Below are 16,585 nucleotides of genomic sequence, written 5' to 3' on the forward strand. Positions count from 1 at the left end.
GTCGCGGGTCCCGCGGAAGCAGTCTGCCTTCTCCCTGCGCGCGCTGGGCCGCCGGGCTTGGCTCGCCGGGAAGCAGGGGGGCACTGCTGTTGGGCGGCCGCCGACAAACTTGGAGGGGGAGAATGCTGCGAGTGGGAGCGGCGGCGCGGGGCGCGGGGGCGCACTGAGTGCTCCCCGCGGGGGCCCCCGGACGCTGCTGCCGGGGCCGCGGCCGGGCGAGCGCGCCGAGGCTGAGCGGGCAGGTAGCGGCTCCAGTGCCGCGACTGCGCCAGCCCTACGGACCAGGGCCGCCAGCGCCACCGTGCCGGCATCGCCTCCTCGCCCCGGAGCCATGGTGCGCGGAGCGCGCACGCCGCGCGCGGGACTCTGAGCTCCGGCTGCGCCGCGCGCCCCCACCTCCCTTCTCCCAGCCGCCCCGCCGACCTCGCCCGCGGGCCATGAAGCTTTGGCCCGGAGCCTCTGGCCTCTGAGCTTCGCCCGCTCCAGCCCTAGCGCCGCTCGGCCACAGCTAGCACTCCGGCCGCCGAAGCTCCCCATCCTCTCCCGGGGACGGCACCCAGGCGCTCCAGGATGGCCCTCCGCGGGCCCCTCCGGCCGCGCAAAGTTCGCAGGAGGCGAGAGATGCTGCCGCGGCAAGTTGGCTTCGTGTGCGCGGTGCTGGCTCTGGTGTGCTGTGCGTCCGGCCTCTTTGGCAGCTTGGGTAGGTGCCGGTGCGGTCCCGCCCCGGGAGTTGAGGGGCTTGGGCTGGGAAGCCGACGGGCAGCTCCGAGACGTCTCCCTTTCCTTCCCTGCCACGTTGGTCCCAAGGGTTCATCCGGTCCCGTCCCCTCCCCACCCGGCAGGTAGAGCGCACCCAGGAGGGCTGACATCGACGCTTTGAGCTGTGGTCCCCGTTTCCCTGAGCTGCGCGCGGCCCCTGGGGGCTCGGGACGCGGCTGCAGTTCTGTGTTACTAAGATGAAAGCCTGAACATGGGGCCCCTCCGTTCCCGAGTCCTGTCCCCAGAGTGCGTGGGGGAACGGGCGGCGCAGGGGCGGGGTTCAGGTGTGAATTCTCTTAGCTTCGGGAGGACCGAACTGAGTGGTCCGCTTTCCAATTTTGCGAGCGGAGAGGGTTGTGTTCCGCGTTTCTCAAAAACCCGGATTCTGAGGCTGGGCACTGGGTCTCATCCATGCCCTCCCCGCGGCCAAAGGAGCTCCCTGAGGGTCCTGATGCATCCTCTTCCAAACCCTGGAAACGTCGGGGGGCAATCCCCTCGGGAGGTTTCTGCCATGTTTCAGCATCGCTTAACTCCTTTTAATCCCCACGGTAGGGGAGAGCACTTGTGTCTGGAACCAGAAGCCGCACTCCTTCATCCAAGACCGAGTGATTTGGGAGTCTCTTAGGATATGCAAATCTGAGGTGGAGAAAGAAATTTAGAAAAAAAAAAAAATCTGTTTGGGGGTGGAGTGGGGGATGTGAGCCCATGTGGAATCTTCAGAGGACAGTCACTTGGCTAACACTCCAGTTTTTAGTTGGGCGCTGTGGACCTTTTACTTTTTCATATTAAAAAAGAAAAGAAAAGAAAAATGCAGGTGACTTAGCAACCCGGAGGGTGGAGATAAAGCAGGAAGTGCCTTTTTGAGCAGTTAGGGACAATCTAGAGAGGTTTACAGTGATAGCTGAAAATCAGGTGGAACTTCATTAAACTCTTAAACTGTTTTTCAAAACCCCAACTTTGTGATTTGAGAACATAAGGTAAAAAAAAAAATGGCTCTTTCCAACAGAAACCCAGGAAGGTTATTTGAACATCTTAACCAGGTGCTTTGCATTTGGGCCGAGTCCGTGTATTTTCCCCCTCAGTTACACCCCCAGAAAAAACAAAATGCTTAGAGGCTCTTAGGTGTCAGCATTATAGAAGAGTTGTTATTACCCAGCTGAAGCTGTGTGCACATCAGGAGAGGTAAATGAATACTTTGAAGCTCTTAAAGTGAGGATCGTTTTTATTTGCTAGATCAGAAATTACCTTTAGGAGTTTAACAGTGTTTGGTCACTGGCATCCACACCGCTGATGTCCCTTGTAACTCAGTGTGGCTCTTGGACCAGCAGAATTAGCATCACCTGGGAGCTTGTTAGTACAGAAATCCAGGGCCCAGCCCAGACCTGACATAGAATCTGCATTTCGACAAGGTCCCCAAGTGATTTCTGTGGATCTTCAAGGGTGAGAAGCTCTGGGCCAGATCCCATCAACCTTTTCCCCCCTTTTTGCTGACCTAATAATCCATTTGTAGTTCGTCAGGGGCAGGGACACCTGAGCATGTTTACTGGATGAGAACTTCATGGTTACCTACCCTGTGAGGGGCTGAGTGCTCTTGGCCAAGGTCAGATCACATGCTGACCCATCTGGGACTAGAAACAATGGACCAGATCTAAGAAACAGATTACGGAGTGTAAGCAGGTGATATTGTGCTTCTAATCGTTGTCTCACTCCCTACGGGTGGCTTGAGTAGTCAAACAGGGCTGTTGCTTATGTAGCCAGATACAGACGTGTAAGGTCATTGGAAGAAAGCACCATTTTGACCTAACGGTGTTTGTGACTTCTTTTCCAATCCAGGGCATAAAACGGCTTCTGCTAGCAAACATGTTCTACCAGATACATGGAGGAATAGAAAACTGATGGCACCAATGAACGGGACTCAGACAGCTAAGAATTGCACGGATCCTGGTAAGAAATCCGTTTCCCCCTTGCCTCAAGGCATTTGGCCTCCAGATGGTGCTTATGTGGACGTTACAGCCAGAGCTGAGACAGGTGCTTTGATGAACCTGGGTGGGAAAGGGTAGCTGTCAGGCATAGAAAAGGTGATGTACAGGCATTAATCAGTTGTGCTGCTAAGCAACTCTAGTACTTTCTTTACCCAGCAACGGGAAAGGTCACATTGGAGAGTTTTAAAATTTCATTTTTTTTTTTTTTGTTCTCACCACGCTCCTAAAGGCTGTCTTGATTTTGTTTGCCGGGGGCTGGGCGGGGGAGTCTTTGTTTTCTTTCCCTTTTGCTCACGGTATCCATCTGATGGAACTCTCGGGCAGCAAATGCAGCTGCTGTGGCAGGTGGCACTTTGGGATGACCCTCCCGTGAGGGTCACAGCATGCCAGGGCATCTGCAGGGGTAGGACGCTGTGGAGGCTGGGGTCTGTGTGTGCAGTGGAAGTTCCCAGGGTATGGTGCCAGCTCGGGAAATGGATTCTGCTGGCGGCAATTCCGATGTTCCCCTTCAGGCTCCTCCAGGGGCTCAGAGGCCGTAGGGACCCAGAAATGACATTTTATCTGTTCTGCCACAGGCAGGTTTTGCTTAAATAGGGGAAGAAGAATCCCGGGAGTGTACCGGCAAGCAGTGAGGCAAATAGAAGCCGCCCAGGCCTCTGGGCAGTCCCGGGCTTGAGTTCTGGCTCCAACACTTGGGGGTCTATTGTGGGAAGGATCCAGTGGGGTGAAGTGTTCAAAAGCCCGTTGAGAACTTGAGATTGTAGATGGGGACCACTTGGCTCTTCCACCGAGTTGCCCGGAAGCCACATTATCTTTTTATGTCTGTTTTCTCATTGGTAAAATGGGCAGAATAGGACTTCCTGTTCTGGGGTTGTTGGAAGAATCTGGTAAGGTCAGATCGTGTAAGGCTGTGTGTAAAAGGAAGTGGAAATCCAGGGCAAAGATGCAGGTTTGGATGGCAGTCTTCACTTATTTTCGTAGGCATGCCTTCTCTGCATTCTACACGTCAGGAAACCTCTAGGGAGAAGATAGGAGTCGCTCAAAGTCACAGGACTTCTGGGTGGTGAAGCTGGCATTGGGATCTAGGCCTGTGTGATTAAAATGCTTAGTTCCACGGGCATAGGAGGCCAGGGTTCTCCCTCAAAGCCTGTTTTACTACACCATCCACCTCCCTCCCCTCAGGATGCCTTCTGAGAAGGCCACGTGGGGGCAGGGAGGGTAGGTGAGTACAGGCCTGCAGAGAAGCTGCTGGGATTGACTTTGAACTTGGACCATCGATTCCTGAGAAATTCCAGGTAATTCTCCCAGCCACAGTGCTCATCCAGTCATTTAACCTCCCTTGGACATCTTTCATTACCAGAAGGGGTGGAGGCATGGACGGGACAGGTGAACACATGCATGTACAGCCAGAGACTAATGTTGGGGTCCGTGCCCTCCGGGGACCCGAGACGCTGGAATCCGCACCATCCGCAAGGGCCGGGGACACTTTGCTACTCTGGGTAAAGAATCTGGAGCAGTGCATCTTTGGTTTCTGGCTCTCTGGTACCCTCATCTTGGTCAGGCTATGCCCTCCTCTAACTTCTGTCACATTGGGCACATTGGCTGAGACAGAGCCCCATTTCTTGGGATAGTCTCCTGTGCCCCTTTATTGCTTCTGTATCTTCAGTGTACTGTCTCATCAAAAATTACCCGACTAGCCGTGGGGCAGGCATCCTATTCGGCAGGAAGACCTGGCCTTGTCTCCCTTACAGAGAGGGTATCGGAAATAGTATCTTTGGCAGTAGTGAACACCCGTGGGTTATGCTTTTGGTTGACTGTTTCTGAAATCAGGCCCTGCGTGCAGAGAGGATTCCATAAAGCTTCGGATGATGGAGTGAAAGGACATTTTGAGTATGAAGCACTTATCCTTCCAGGGTTTTTGCAAAGATGAAGAATGGGACGTTCAGAAGTTTAGTGACTCCCCAAGAGCTCTTGGCGGTCAGGAGCATTCCTGGGTCACCTGGGTCTGGATCCCACACCCTCCCCATTCTGTTGCACCTGCTCTAGTTTTCCTGCAGCCCAGGTGGGGGCTGACTCCCGACTTCTTTCTAGCTACCTCATCCCCGGGCCCCCTGTCATTTCACAAGCACGTAGCACACGCCTGCTGTAGTGTGTCCAGCCCTCCGATGGGCACTTGGGGAGGGCGTATAAGCAAGCTTAAGAGGCAGCTTTGTCAAGTAGCTTACTGTCCTGTAGAAGACGGGCTCCTGACATAGGGAACATTCCGTGAGGCAGAAGGATGGCAGAGGCCCTGCGCACAGTCACCAACCCCCCCGGGAACCCTCCAGGGGCTCAGAGGACCAGGTCTGAAGTAGTTGGCGTAGTCCTGGGCTCCAGATGAGGCAGGCCTCTAGGGCAAAGACAGAAAACGTGCTCAAACTGGGTTTAGTGCCAAAGGGAATTTATCGGGTCAGTCCCTGAAAGCGTGAGATCAAAGGTGAAGTGTCATGACTCAGTTTCTCTCTGTCTCTGGACTCGGAAGTCCTCCGGCGTGGGCAGGTGGTTACTAGGCTCCAGCTTTCTGTCCTCCCAGACCTCACAGTGCTGGGAGGGGTACCGGTGGCGCTTCGGAGGTAGTGAAGTTCTGTTGGCTTGGGTCACATGACTCCCTAAGCTAATTGCTGGTGGGGGGAGGGGGGGAGGGCTGGGCTTGGGCTGGCATACACTTGAGTCCCGGGCGCTGCTTCTGGTCCGAGCAGGCGCTCGACTCTTTGTAACTGTTCCCTTACAGGGTCCCATCCCCAGGCCGCTGCTTTGGTATAGGTGGATCAGAACTTCCTCCCACTTACAGTTTCAGAGTGTGACAGAGGGTGACTACTCTCTTCTCTACACAGTTAAAGGAGTTGCCCCTAAAGAACCACGGAGGGTTCTTGCATCCTCTGAGGTTTCTGTTCTGCATCTGTCTCCCCAGGCTAGGGGACCCCCAGTCCTGGTCTGCCAGATGAGGTCTCTTAGGCATGTGGGGAGATGGGGCTTTAAGAATTTCCTGCTCTGTCAGAACATCCAGAGCTAAAGTGCACCCCTGCCCCTGCCCCACATGGACAGTCAACAAAAGTTCATGTTTTTATAAGGAATAGTTTCTTTTCCAGAAAACCTGAACGGTACCCTGCTCTGGTGGTTTCTTAAGTCTCGAGGTGGAAAATGGGCTCTTTGCTCCACCTTGGGCCACTTCCCCAGGCCTTGCTGGTGTTCCCATCTCATTATTCGCGTCGCGGCTTGGGTACCTCCCCAAGGTATCTCTGTGTACCTTGTATCTCTGTGACTTGTATCGCCATCTAAAGTAGCTTACTTGTCCTCTGTTCCCCTTGAGGGCTCCCTCGCTCACTGCTCTGTGCTCAGAAGAGTGACTCTTAGCTCTGCCCACATCTTTCAGCCCTGGAAGAGCTTCTGAAATGCTCCGGTTCTGTCCCTGGAGTGTCTGATTTCACTGCTCTGGGGCCCGGGGATCTGTACTTTTTAAGAGCTCCCTGGTGAGTCCAAGATGAAGCCAGGGTTGACGCTCACTGGGCTAGAGACCTGCTGTCCAGTGGGATTGGCATCACCTGGCAGCTTGTCGGGAATGCAGAGTCTCAGGTCCACCCAGGCCTCCTGAATCAGAATCTGCATCCCAACGAGATCCCTGGGAGCAATGCTCGTGCACACTACCGGCCCAGAAGCACTGAGCCAGGATGCTGCCTGACCCTTTGTAGGCATTCAGTTAAGTATTTGAATGTTGAATGAAGGCTAAGACTTGGGATAACCTAGAGACTTTCCTGGAAACCAGTGGGTTTCATTTTTGAATGTAGGGAAGCTTAAAAAAAAATCATCATCATTTTTGACCCCTGAGGTCTGTGGGAAAGTCCTTATCTTCCCCCAGAGATCGGTGCCTCTTAGGACTTAAATTTTTCTTTCACAGTCTATGAAGAGGGAGCACTGCAGAAGAGAGGTGGGTCCCTCCACACAAAACGCATGGAATAGGAACGAGAGGCCGTGACTTTGAACTGTCTTAGCTCGGGCTGCCCTAACAAAATGCCACAGACGGGGTGGCTCAGATGTGTATTTCTCATAGCTCTGGAGGCTGGGGAGCCCAGACATGGTTCCGGGTGAGGGCCCGCTCCCTGGCTTGCAGGTAGCTGCCTCCCTGTGTGCTCACCGGGTGGAGAGAGAATCTGAGCTCTGGTCTCTCTTCCCCTTCTTATGAGGGCACTCCTGTCACCATGGGGACCTCACCCTCATGGCCTCTTCCAAACCCAGTCACCTCCCAGAAGTCCCAGCCCAGACTCCCATCACCTTGGGAGACTAGGGCTTCAATGTAGGAATTTGGGGGTGGAGACAAACCTTCAGGAACTAGAGTTTGCACATGTCTCTGGCAGTGGCACCTGAGTGGGAGGAACCCGGGATTCTGTCACCTGGAGGCTGTGACAAATACGGATGCCTGGGCCTAGCTCTGACCTGTGAGATTAGGACTGGTGGCGAGCATGTCCTGTGGCTGACTTTTGGAGCTTCTGGGAACCATGCTGTTCCCCCTCGATCCTCCAAAATGGGTTGTCATTGACATGTCCCATGGGCCTCCTCTGATTACCCAACCCAAAGTAGGCTCCTTTTTTATTTTATTTTATTTTTAATGTTTGTTTTTGAGAGAGCATGAGGGGGAGGGGGGGACAGAGAGAGACAGAGACAGAATCTGAAGCAGGCTCCAAGCTCCAAACTGTCGGCACAGAGCCCGACACGGGGCTCGAACTCACAAACCGCGAGATGGTGACCTGAGCCAAAGTCGGACGCTCAGCCAGCTGAACCACCCAGGTGCCCCAATAGCCTTCTGGTCACCGGTTCTCTTGTCCTTGTTCTTTGTAGACACAATTGTGCATTGTTCTATTGTTTACTTCCCGACTGAGCGTTGTTTGCTTTTTAAACCGAGCATATGCTTCAGTTTTTCCTTCTGGGACAGTAAGGGGGTGATAATTACATCCACCTCAGAGGATTGTTAGAAATCAACGAATTGATACCCTTGGAATTCTTACATGCTTAGACGTTAGCTTCCATTGTCCTTATTTTCTTTTCTTATCTGCGTCCCCCAGACACGATACAGTGCTTGTGAATGGTAGGTACCGGGAAACTGTTAATTGAATTTTATGAGGACAAGTTAAGTAGGGATCCTGCCAAATGTGTATTTTTTTCCCCCCTCAAAACAAATTTTTTAAAAAATATTTTGAAGATTTGGGATGTTGGCAGTTGGCCCACCTTGCAGGACTAACCTCTAAATTGAAAAACTGTTAGGTTTTTTTGCTCTGGACAATGAGGTGTTACTTTACACGTTGGCTGTAAAGCTGGGGTGGGTCCTCCTCCCCCCTCCTTTAGCTGCCTTTTCCCTCACATTTGAAGTCATCAGTGCTCTGTCCTCTGCAATGTCCTACCTCTTCACTTGTGTGCCCAATATCCTATGCCCGTATTCGAAAAAAGAGAGGGGAGCTTTGCCCCCTCCTCACACCCCCACCATTGATCCTGGAGGGATTTGCTTTGTCTCGTTTGGTTTGTTGCTTTCTCTTCTTGACTTAAAAAAAATATTTTTTTCAATGTTTATTTACTTTTGAGAGAGGGAGACACAGAATCTGAAGCAGGCTCCAGGCTCTGAGCGGTCAGCACAGAGCCCGATATGGGCCTCGAACTCCTGGATTGCGAGGTCATGACCTGAGCCAAAGTCGGATGCTCAACCGACTGAGCCCCCCAGGCACTCCTGGTTTTCTGCTTTTCAAATAGTCTTCAATTTGAAATGGCTGATGACTATGTGTCTATCTTTGCTCAGGCTGCTATAATAGAATTCCAAAGACCGGGTGGCTTAAACACCAGAAATGTCTTTTCTCACAATTCCAGAGGCTGGAAGTCTAAAGGCCTGATCAGGTTCTGATGAGAACTCTTGCTTGTGGACGGCCCTCATTTTGCTGTGCCCTCACGTGGCCAGGAGAGAGAGGGAGTGAGAGCCAGCTCCCTGCGGTCCCTTCCTGTAAGGCCCCTGATCCCATCAGACCAGAACCCTGCCATCACAACCTGGTCTAACCCAGATCATCTCCCGAAGGCTCGATCTTCAAATATCATTACTTCGGGGCTTAGGGCTTCAACATAGGCATTTTGGGAGGATGCAAACTTTTGGTGTCCATGGAAGGAAGGCTGGGAAAAGACGGCTGCTGGAGTGATGGGTACATGAAAGAGATCTGGGGACGGAGGCAGTTCCTAGGCTTTCAGGAGAGCAGAGTGGTGGATGTGGGCTCTTGATGGAGGCTCTTCAACGGTTAAGCTGGCTCTGATCTACCCGCGCCCGTGATTCTGTGCCAGGGCTGATGCACGGCCACAGTGGGAGGAGAGGGGGGTGGTGAAGGTGGTGGGGCGGGCCCGCACACGGGAGTTGACGTGGAGGCTGGGTTGGGAGGAGATGAGGTCACTGAGCAGGTGAGCGCTGCAGTGGGTCTCTGTAGGCGCCCGTGTGTGGGGAGCAGAGGTGCGGAAAGCATGAGAAAGCAGGGGTGGGGTGGGAGGAGGGGACCTAGAGCCGCAGAAAGTACAGCAGGATGTGGGTGTGGAGGTGAGGTGTTACTGGGGACGTGGCTCAGCGTCTGGATTCTGACCCAGTGTCTGTTCGAATGCTGCTTCAGCAGGCTTGGGAGATCAGCACATCTGAAGTTTTAAAGTTGTTACATAAACGCAAACCCTGACTCAGAGAAGCAAGGATTGAACTAGTTACTGGGTGCAGCGAGGTCAGTCCAGTTATGGCCCCGGGGGGGGGGGGGCAGGGACAGAAGTTCCGGCCCAGGGAGGGGGTTTGCTGGGTGGGGCAACCTGCAGAGTCAGGTGGTTTCCTGGGTAAAGGGTCCCCAACCACCTTGGAATGCTGATGGGCTTGCACAGCCACCAGCCCGATCACAAGTGGAGGCCCAGGAAGACGGCAGCTCATCATCAGAGGGATCGTTCTTTGCTTTTGGGGGGTTGGGAGTAGGGATGTTATTACAGAGAATCAAATGGCTTAGGGACCAAAGATCTGGGTCCCGGTATTGGTGCTCTCTCCAGCCGCCAGAAAGGGCTCCTTCCCCAGCAAGCACCAGCTCGTTTCTTGGAGAAGGCCGTTTGACGGGGTGAAGGCAGATGTGTGGGCTTGAGCCCCCCCGCTGGCCGGCTGTGTGACCTTGGGCAACTTACATAATCTCTCTATGCTTCAGGTTTTCTATTTTGTCAACTGAGGATAGCAGCAGTCCCTACCTGTCTCACAGGGCTGCTGTAAGACTGAGACCACACGATCTATGGAGGCATTTAGTGTTTCAGGTGTCCCAAGCACACGGCTCCTGCTGTCACTGTCATCGTCATCATGGTGGCTACCACCTGCTCCTCCTAACCTCCCTTTAGGTGTGTGCTGTTAGTGTCTTCATTTTGCAGATGAGGAAAGGAGACTCAGATGAAATAACTAGTCCAGAGTCACCAAGCTAGCAAGAAGCGAGGCCAAGGGTGTGTGTGCGCGCGGGCGCACGTGTGTGTGTGTGTGTGTGTTTAATCGACTGTTGTGGAGCAGTTGTAGGTTTATAGAAAGATTGAGTGGCAAATAGAATTCCTGTATCAATAGCTTCCCCTACTAACGTCTTGCATTACTGTGGTACATTTGTTGCAAACTAACGTCCAGAGTTTACATCAGGATTCACTCTTTGTGTTGTACTTCTGATGAGTTTGGATGAATCTATGATGACGTGTGTCCACAATTATGGGATCAGACGGAATAGTTTCACTGCCCTAAATATTCCCTGTGGAGCCTTTTAATTTGGATGGTCTGAGTTGTGAGCCTATATCCTTATCCATAATTATCAATGGATGGGTGGGAAAAGATGATTTGGAAATGGAGCCTTCCACTGCCCCTTCCAGTCTCTGTCACTGTCTGGGAACCCCATTGAGAAATGGGGTGCCTGTTCATTGCAGTAACACACATCTGTGGGGGCTCTGCTTCTGGGTGTGTTTCTAATAGTGGTTGGTTTGCAATTAAAAGTTTGTTCCCCCCCCACACTTACATTGAGAAATAGTTGACGTACATAACCGTAGAAGTTCAAGGCTTCAGTGTGATGGTTTGATGTGCATATATTGTGAAACGATTACCACAGTGGGTTCAGCTAACATCCATCTTCTGTGGACAAGTATAAAGACAAAAAACATTTCTCTCCTTAAGATGAAAATTCCTGGGATTGACTCTCTTACCAACTTTGCCATATACCACGCAGTCAGCAAGGTTTGCTGTAGTCGCTGTGTTGTATGTTAGATCCCTAGGATTTAATTCTCTTGTAACTGGAAGTTTGTGCCTCGTGACCACCCTCCTCCAGTCTCCCCTCCCCGACCCTCCACCTCTGGCAACCACAAGCCTGATCTCTTTTTCTGTGAGTTTGGTTGTCTCCTCCCCACCGCCTACAAGTGAGATCGTACAGTATTTGATTATTTGACTTATTTCAGTTAGCGTAATGCCTTTAAGCTCCATCCGTGGCATCACAATGGTAGGATTTCCGCCTTTTTTGTGGCTGAATGATATTCTGTTGTGTATATTCCATATACGCATCTTCTTTATTCAGCCATGAACGGGCACTTAGGTTGTTTCCACGCCTTGGCTGTTGTGAATAATGCTGTGAATATAGGGAGGGGGCGGATATCCTTTCATTAGTATTTTCATTTCCTTTGGGTATATTCTCAGAAGTGGGATTGCTGGGTCATATGGTAGTTCCATTTTTAACTTTTTGAGGAACCTCCATACTGTTTTCCATAGTGGCTGCACCATTTTACATTCCTACCAGCAGGGCACTGGGTTCTCTTTCCTCCACGTCCTCGCCGATACTTGTCACACCTTGTCTTTTGGATCCTGGCCGTTCTAGCAGGTGTGAGGTGGTATCACTGTGGTTTTAATTTGCGTCTCCCCCCCATGACTAGTGATGTTGACCATATTGTCATGTACTTGTTGGCCTTTTGTAGATCTTCTTTCTAGAAATGTCTGTTCAGGTCTTTTGCCCTTTTTAAATTGATTATTTTTTTGCTGTTGAGTTGTCTGAATTCCTTACGTATTTTGGATATTAATCCCTTAGGAGATACAAAGTTTGCGAATATTTTTTCCCATTCTGTAGGTTGTCTCTTCACTTTGTTGATGCTTTCTTTGGTTTTGCAGAAGCTGTTTAGTTTGACGGGGTCCTTCTTGTTTATGTTTGCTTTTATTGCTTGTACTTTAGGTGTTGTATCCAAAAATTCACTGCCAAGATCCGTGTTGAGGAGCTTTATCCCTCTGTTTTCTTCTGGGAATTTCATGGCTTTAGGTCTTACCTTTTAACTTTTTAATCCATCTTGAGTTAGTTTTTGTAAGTGGTGTAAGGTAGGGGTCCAGTTTTATTCATTTACATATGAATATCCAATTATCCCAGCACCATTTGTTGGAGACCCTTTTTTCTCTGTTGAGTATTCTTGGCTCCCTTGTCAAAGACTAGGACAGTTGACTACAACACACAGTTGACTGTATATATGTGTGGTCTATTTCTGGGCTCTCCATCCTATTCCATTTGTTGGCTTGTCTGTTTCTATGCAGTACCATACTGTTTTGGTAACTGGAGCTTTATAAGTTAGCTTGAATCAGGAAGTGTGATGCCGCCTACCTTATTCTTCTTTCTCAGGGTTTCTTTGGCTATTAAAAGTTTTTTTCCCCCTTATCCAAACTATTGGGGCCATCTGCTAGCAATCTCTCCTCCCTACTGGGCCATCTGCTACCCCCCGACTTCCAGATTCTCCACTCTTGGTGCCATGCGGGCCTCCCGCAATCCAGAGAGCGCCCACTCGGCTTCCTCTTGAACTCTGAGGAACGTTCCTCCCCAAGTTAAAAATGGAAAGCATTAAGCAGTGCCATGTGTTGCCTTGGGTGGAAGAGAGCTAGTCATTCAACTCCACAGAAAAGCTTTTAAAATAAATTTATTAAACATTGCCCGTTATTGAAGAGGACATTGGAACATAGCGGTTTACTAAAAAAGAAGAAAAATGCCAGAACAGTATACAAAAGTTTCTCCCGAAAGGACCGTGGAATGCCCCCCTTGGGAAAAGAACAGTCACTGTGTGGCTGAGAAGCCAAAGCAAGGCATGCTCTCTGCTCAGTGGATCATCCCCATACGGATGGGAAAGCATGACCACTCTGTTTTTGGACCTACAGTGCCCTTTGCTAATTCAGCACCGTGCAGGGCTCCAGCCCTGGGTCTCCTAGCAATGGCAGGAGAAATCAAATGCAACATGCATTTCTGAGTGCCTGTGCACTCTGCACCGGGCTGGGTTCTGAAGCCTGAATGGCCCGGGGCCGTGCTATCATGGAATGCACCACAGAATAGGGGAGACAGGTGGGGGGGGGGTGCGGGGGTGGTGCTCAGATAACACAGAACTGCCTGTGGCAATTGCCTCGGGAGGAAAGAGTGCAGTGGTTCATGGGAAGGGTGCCCTTCCCGGGGATGACCTCTGATCCCAGCCTCGAAGGGTAGGAGGTGGCCGTGGAAGGACATGCTAAGCAGAAGGCACAGTGTACTTGAACATGCTGCCTGGGAAATCGCAGCCTCACGTCTGTACCTGCAGCAATGCTTGCTAGCAACCGCTACTGCTTGCTCACCAGCTCTCCGAGGGGAGAGCGAAAACAAACACCTCCTAAGATTACCGTGCAGAATAGTAAGTAATTAGGCTTTGGGGATTTAGCAAGAAGTCTGTGCTTAACCAGGGCTAGGGCTGAATCAGATTACTTTTTTTTTTTTAAAGCAGAAAGAGGGGGGCCGGGGCTGGGAAATGTACCGGACCCCAGGGTGGAGTTGGCAGACTGGTTCACGGGGGCCCTACTGAGCCAGAGGTAGGACAGTCACCCCAGTTCACAGGTGGTGCTGAGCTCGGTGATTTCTCAGGACAGATTGCGGTTGTACCAATGGAGATGTTTGCCAGTCCTTCCCCACCAGCCTGTGAGCTCCTAGAGGGCAGGACTGTGTCCCTGGCATCCTTGGTTCTGAGGCTAGCTAGAGTGTGGTGTCAATTCAGCTTGCAGCCAATGGTGCCGGGACGGACAGACCCCCATCCATCTACCTGTCCAGGAGCTTGCCCCGCAAAAGTGGCTGTTGTCTCCTTAGCTGCCCCTTCTAGCCTGATGCCTTGGGACAGATCAGAACACTCAGCCAGGAGGGATTAAGGGTTCAGAAGGTGGACTCTGAAGCCAAACTGCCTGGTTTCCAGTCCTGTGTTTGTCCTTCCCAGTTAGGCGACCTTGACCTTGAGCTAGTTACTTTGTGTTCTAACCTCAGGGAGGGGGAAAGGTTTGTTTTGTTCACGGAGGTAGCCCAAGTTCTAGAGCAATGCCAGGTGTGTGTGTGTGTGTGTGTGTGTATGTATGTACGTGCGTGCGGACACGCGCATGTGTGCACGTGCCATTGTAGGAGGCCACGCGGTACTTTCCTCGTGGGGCTATGAGCACTGAATGTGGTGTTAGTCTATGCAGAGTGCTCACAAGAGTGCCTGGCACAGAGCAAGTGCTGTACAAATTCTTGCTGCTGAAATTATCTCTGAAAAATAACTTGTGTTAAACTATAATTTTACAGGATAAACGTTTAGGGCTGGCCTCTGATGCAGGATTGAGGGTGAATTTTATCAGTGCAGCACTTGCTTTATTTCACGTTCAAGTTAAAAATGAACATCTGGACTGGGGCCCCTGGGTGGCTCAGTCGGTTAAGTGTCCAACTCTTGATTTCGGCTCAGGTCACGATCTCCTGGTTTGTGAGTTCACGCCCTAGTCGGGCTCTGTGCTGGCGGTGGGGAGCCTGCTTGGGATTCTCTCTGTCCCTCGCTCTCTGCCCCTCCCCCGCTCACTCGTTCTCTCTCTTTCTCAAAATAAACTTAAAAAAAAAAATGAACATCCGGACTTCTGTTTGCTTGTTGTTAAGTTTTTGAGGATGAGAAGCCGTTGACTTTTGCATGGCTGATGCTGAAAGACTGCCCAGCCCTCACAGGCTGCATTGGGTCTCCCGATGTGGGTTTTAAATCTGGTCCTTCCTGTTGGTGATGTGGGATGTGATGAATGAGGGATTTGGAGACCAGTTTGTGCTCTGGCCCTGACACAACCTGTACAGTTTTGTATAAGACCCTTTGCTATGGGAGCCTTAGTTTCCTGCCTGTGAAATGGGCAGAAGGGTGATTCTGTTACTTTTATGAGCTTTGAAGATTAAGTGCAAAGCGCTGTGAGAATGTCGTTACCACTGTTTGCGCAACTGTGGTAGACGCTTGCCCCTTTGAAGGCTTCCTTCCTTGTGGACCAGAGAAAATCAGTTATCCGGGGCTTTTCAGAATTGATCCATAAAACCGCAAAGAGGATTTGGCCGAAGCGTTGTGTTTGGCTCGGGTGAGGCAGAGGGCCTGTTGGTGGACGCTTTAGGCAGAATGGAGCTCCACACATACCAGCCCTTCGGACCCTGCCATCGGTTTCCCTCATTTCATGCTATAAATGTCCGCCTTCATTCCATTACGCATGCCAACTTCAGGGACCAACATTTTAGCTGGGCTGATCTCAAGCCAGCTGGTTCAGCTCTTGCCCTCAGACATGTTAAAATAATCACATGTATGAAAAAAAATTACCCTACTTAAGAGGCCTCCTGAGGACAGTTTCTCTGAGCTCAGGTCGGAAGCCATCCTTGGGTTTAATGTTTGGTTGCTGGGTGAATGCTGACTGGCCAACCCTGTCTGCTGGGCCGGTGGGGAAATGGAAACTGACCTGGATGTGGACCCTGCCCCCGGGGGAGCTTCGATTCCGGTTGAGAGGAGCAGAGTTGACAAAGTTAACCCCTAATACGAGGGGGAGTGTGAACGGCCGCAGTCCCTGTGGTGGGAACAGAGGAGGGACAGTTAAGTCCTGGATGTCAGAACCAAGAGGTGCACCACATCAAAGGGGTCCCTGAAGATGGGCAGGTTGACTTTTGAAGGGTTATAGTGGGGTTGACCCACGAGTAGCACTGTTCTCCGTGCCTGACGTGCACCTCCTTGCTGGCCCCTGTGACGGTCTTGGGAAGGTAGGTGGTGGTATCCTCATTGGTGTGATACCCATGTTTTTAAAAAAGGTTTTAAATGTTTATTAATTTTTGACAGAGACAGAGCATGAGTGAGGGAGGGGCCGAGAGAGAGGGAGACACAGAGTCCGAAGCAGGCTCCAGGCTCTGAGCTGTCAGCACAGGGCCCGACGCGGGGCTCGAACTCACGGACTGCGGGATCATGACCTGAGCCGAAGTCGGACGCTCAGCCGACTGAGCCACCCAGGTGCCCCGACCCATTTTTTACAAGAGGTGTGAGCAGCAGGGATTCGAACGTGGGCGGCCTGGCCCCAGAGCTCTTTGGGGGAAGATGAAGGGTCCCCTGGCTGAGGGACAGGTGGGTGCGCGGTAAACCGGGGCACAAGGTGTGTGGGCAGGTAGGCTAGGCAGGTCACCTGTGGTGAGTGTGTGCGGGACCGAGAGCCGTAAACACCCGAAGGCCTTTGGGCTCCCATGAGTGGTGGGGGCCAGTGGTTCCAAGCAGCTCTGTGTTTTAGGAAGATGACTCTGCAGGCCACGTGGGACGATAGCTTCAGCTGAGGCACATGTGAAAGTACTTGGCATTATGCCCGATGAGCTTTTGGGGACCCAAAAACAAAGCAGCCCGAGAGAACAACTGGAGCTATCGCTCCATTATTTAGGCGAGACGTAGGCAAAAGCGATAGTCTCACGGGAGAAGCTGAGCAATAGCTGGGGAGGCGGAGGCTACAGATCTCAGCAGGTGCTGGATTTGCAAGC

The 16,585-nt window shown here is 51.7% G+C and overlaps 1 protein-coding gene across 2 annotated transcripts in view; it reads left to right on the forward strand.

Annotated features, from left to right (window-relative positions):
- The first annotated feature begins 491 nt into the window (after nt 1-491).
- The window catches only part of SLC24A4 (solute carrier family 24 member 4), a 172,059-nt gene continuing 155,965 nt past the window's right edge, over nt 492-16,585 (forward strand). Inside the window, exons 1-2 of one of the 2 annotated variants that reach the window (XM_047863003.1) lie at nt 492-700; nt 2,593-2,703. In XM_047863003.1, coding sequence (XP_047718959.1) covers nt 571-700; nt 2,593-2,703 — 241 coding nt within the window. In that variant the 5' untranslated portion in view covers nt 492-570. Of the gene's footprint in view, nt 701-2,414; nt 2,437-2,592; nt 2,704-16,585 lie in introns of those variants that run through there. The other variant, XM_047863005.1, reaches the window with a different exon arrangement.

Source organism: Prionailurus viverrinus, chromosome B3 (genome assembly GCF_022837055.1).
Source record: "Prionailurus viverrinus isolate Anna chromosome B3, UM_Priviv_1.0, whole genome shotgun sequence".
In the NCBI taxonomy this organism is placed as follows: Eukaryota; Metazoa; Chordata; class Mammalia; order Carnivora; family Felidae; genus Prionailurus; species Prionailurus viverrinus.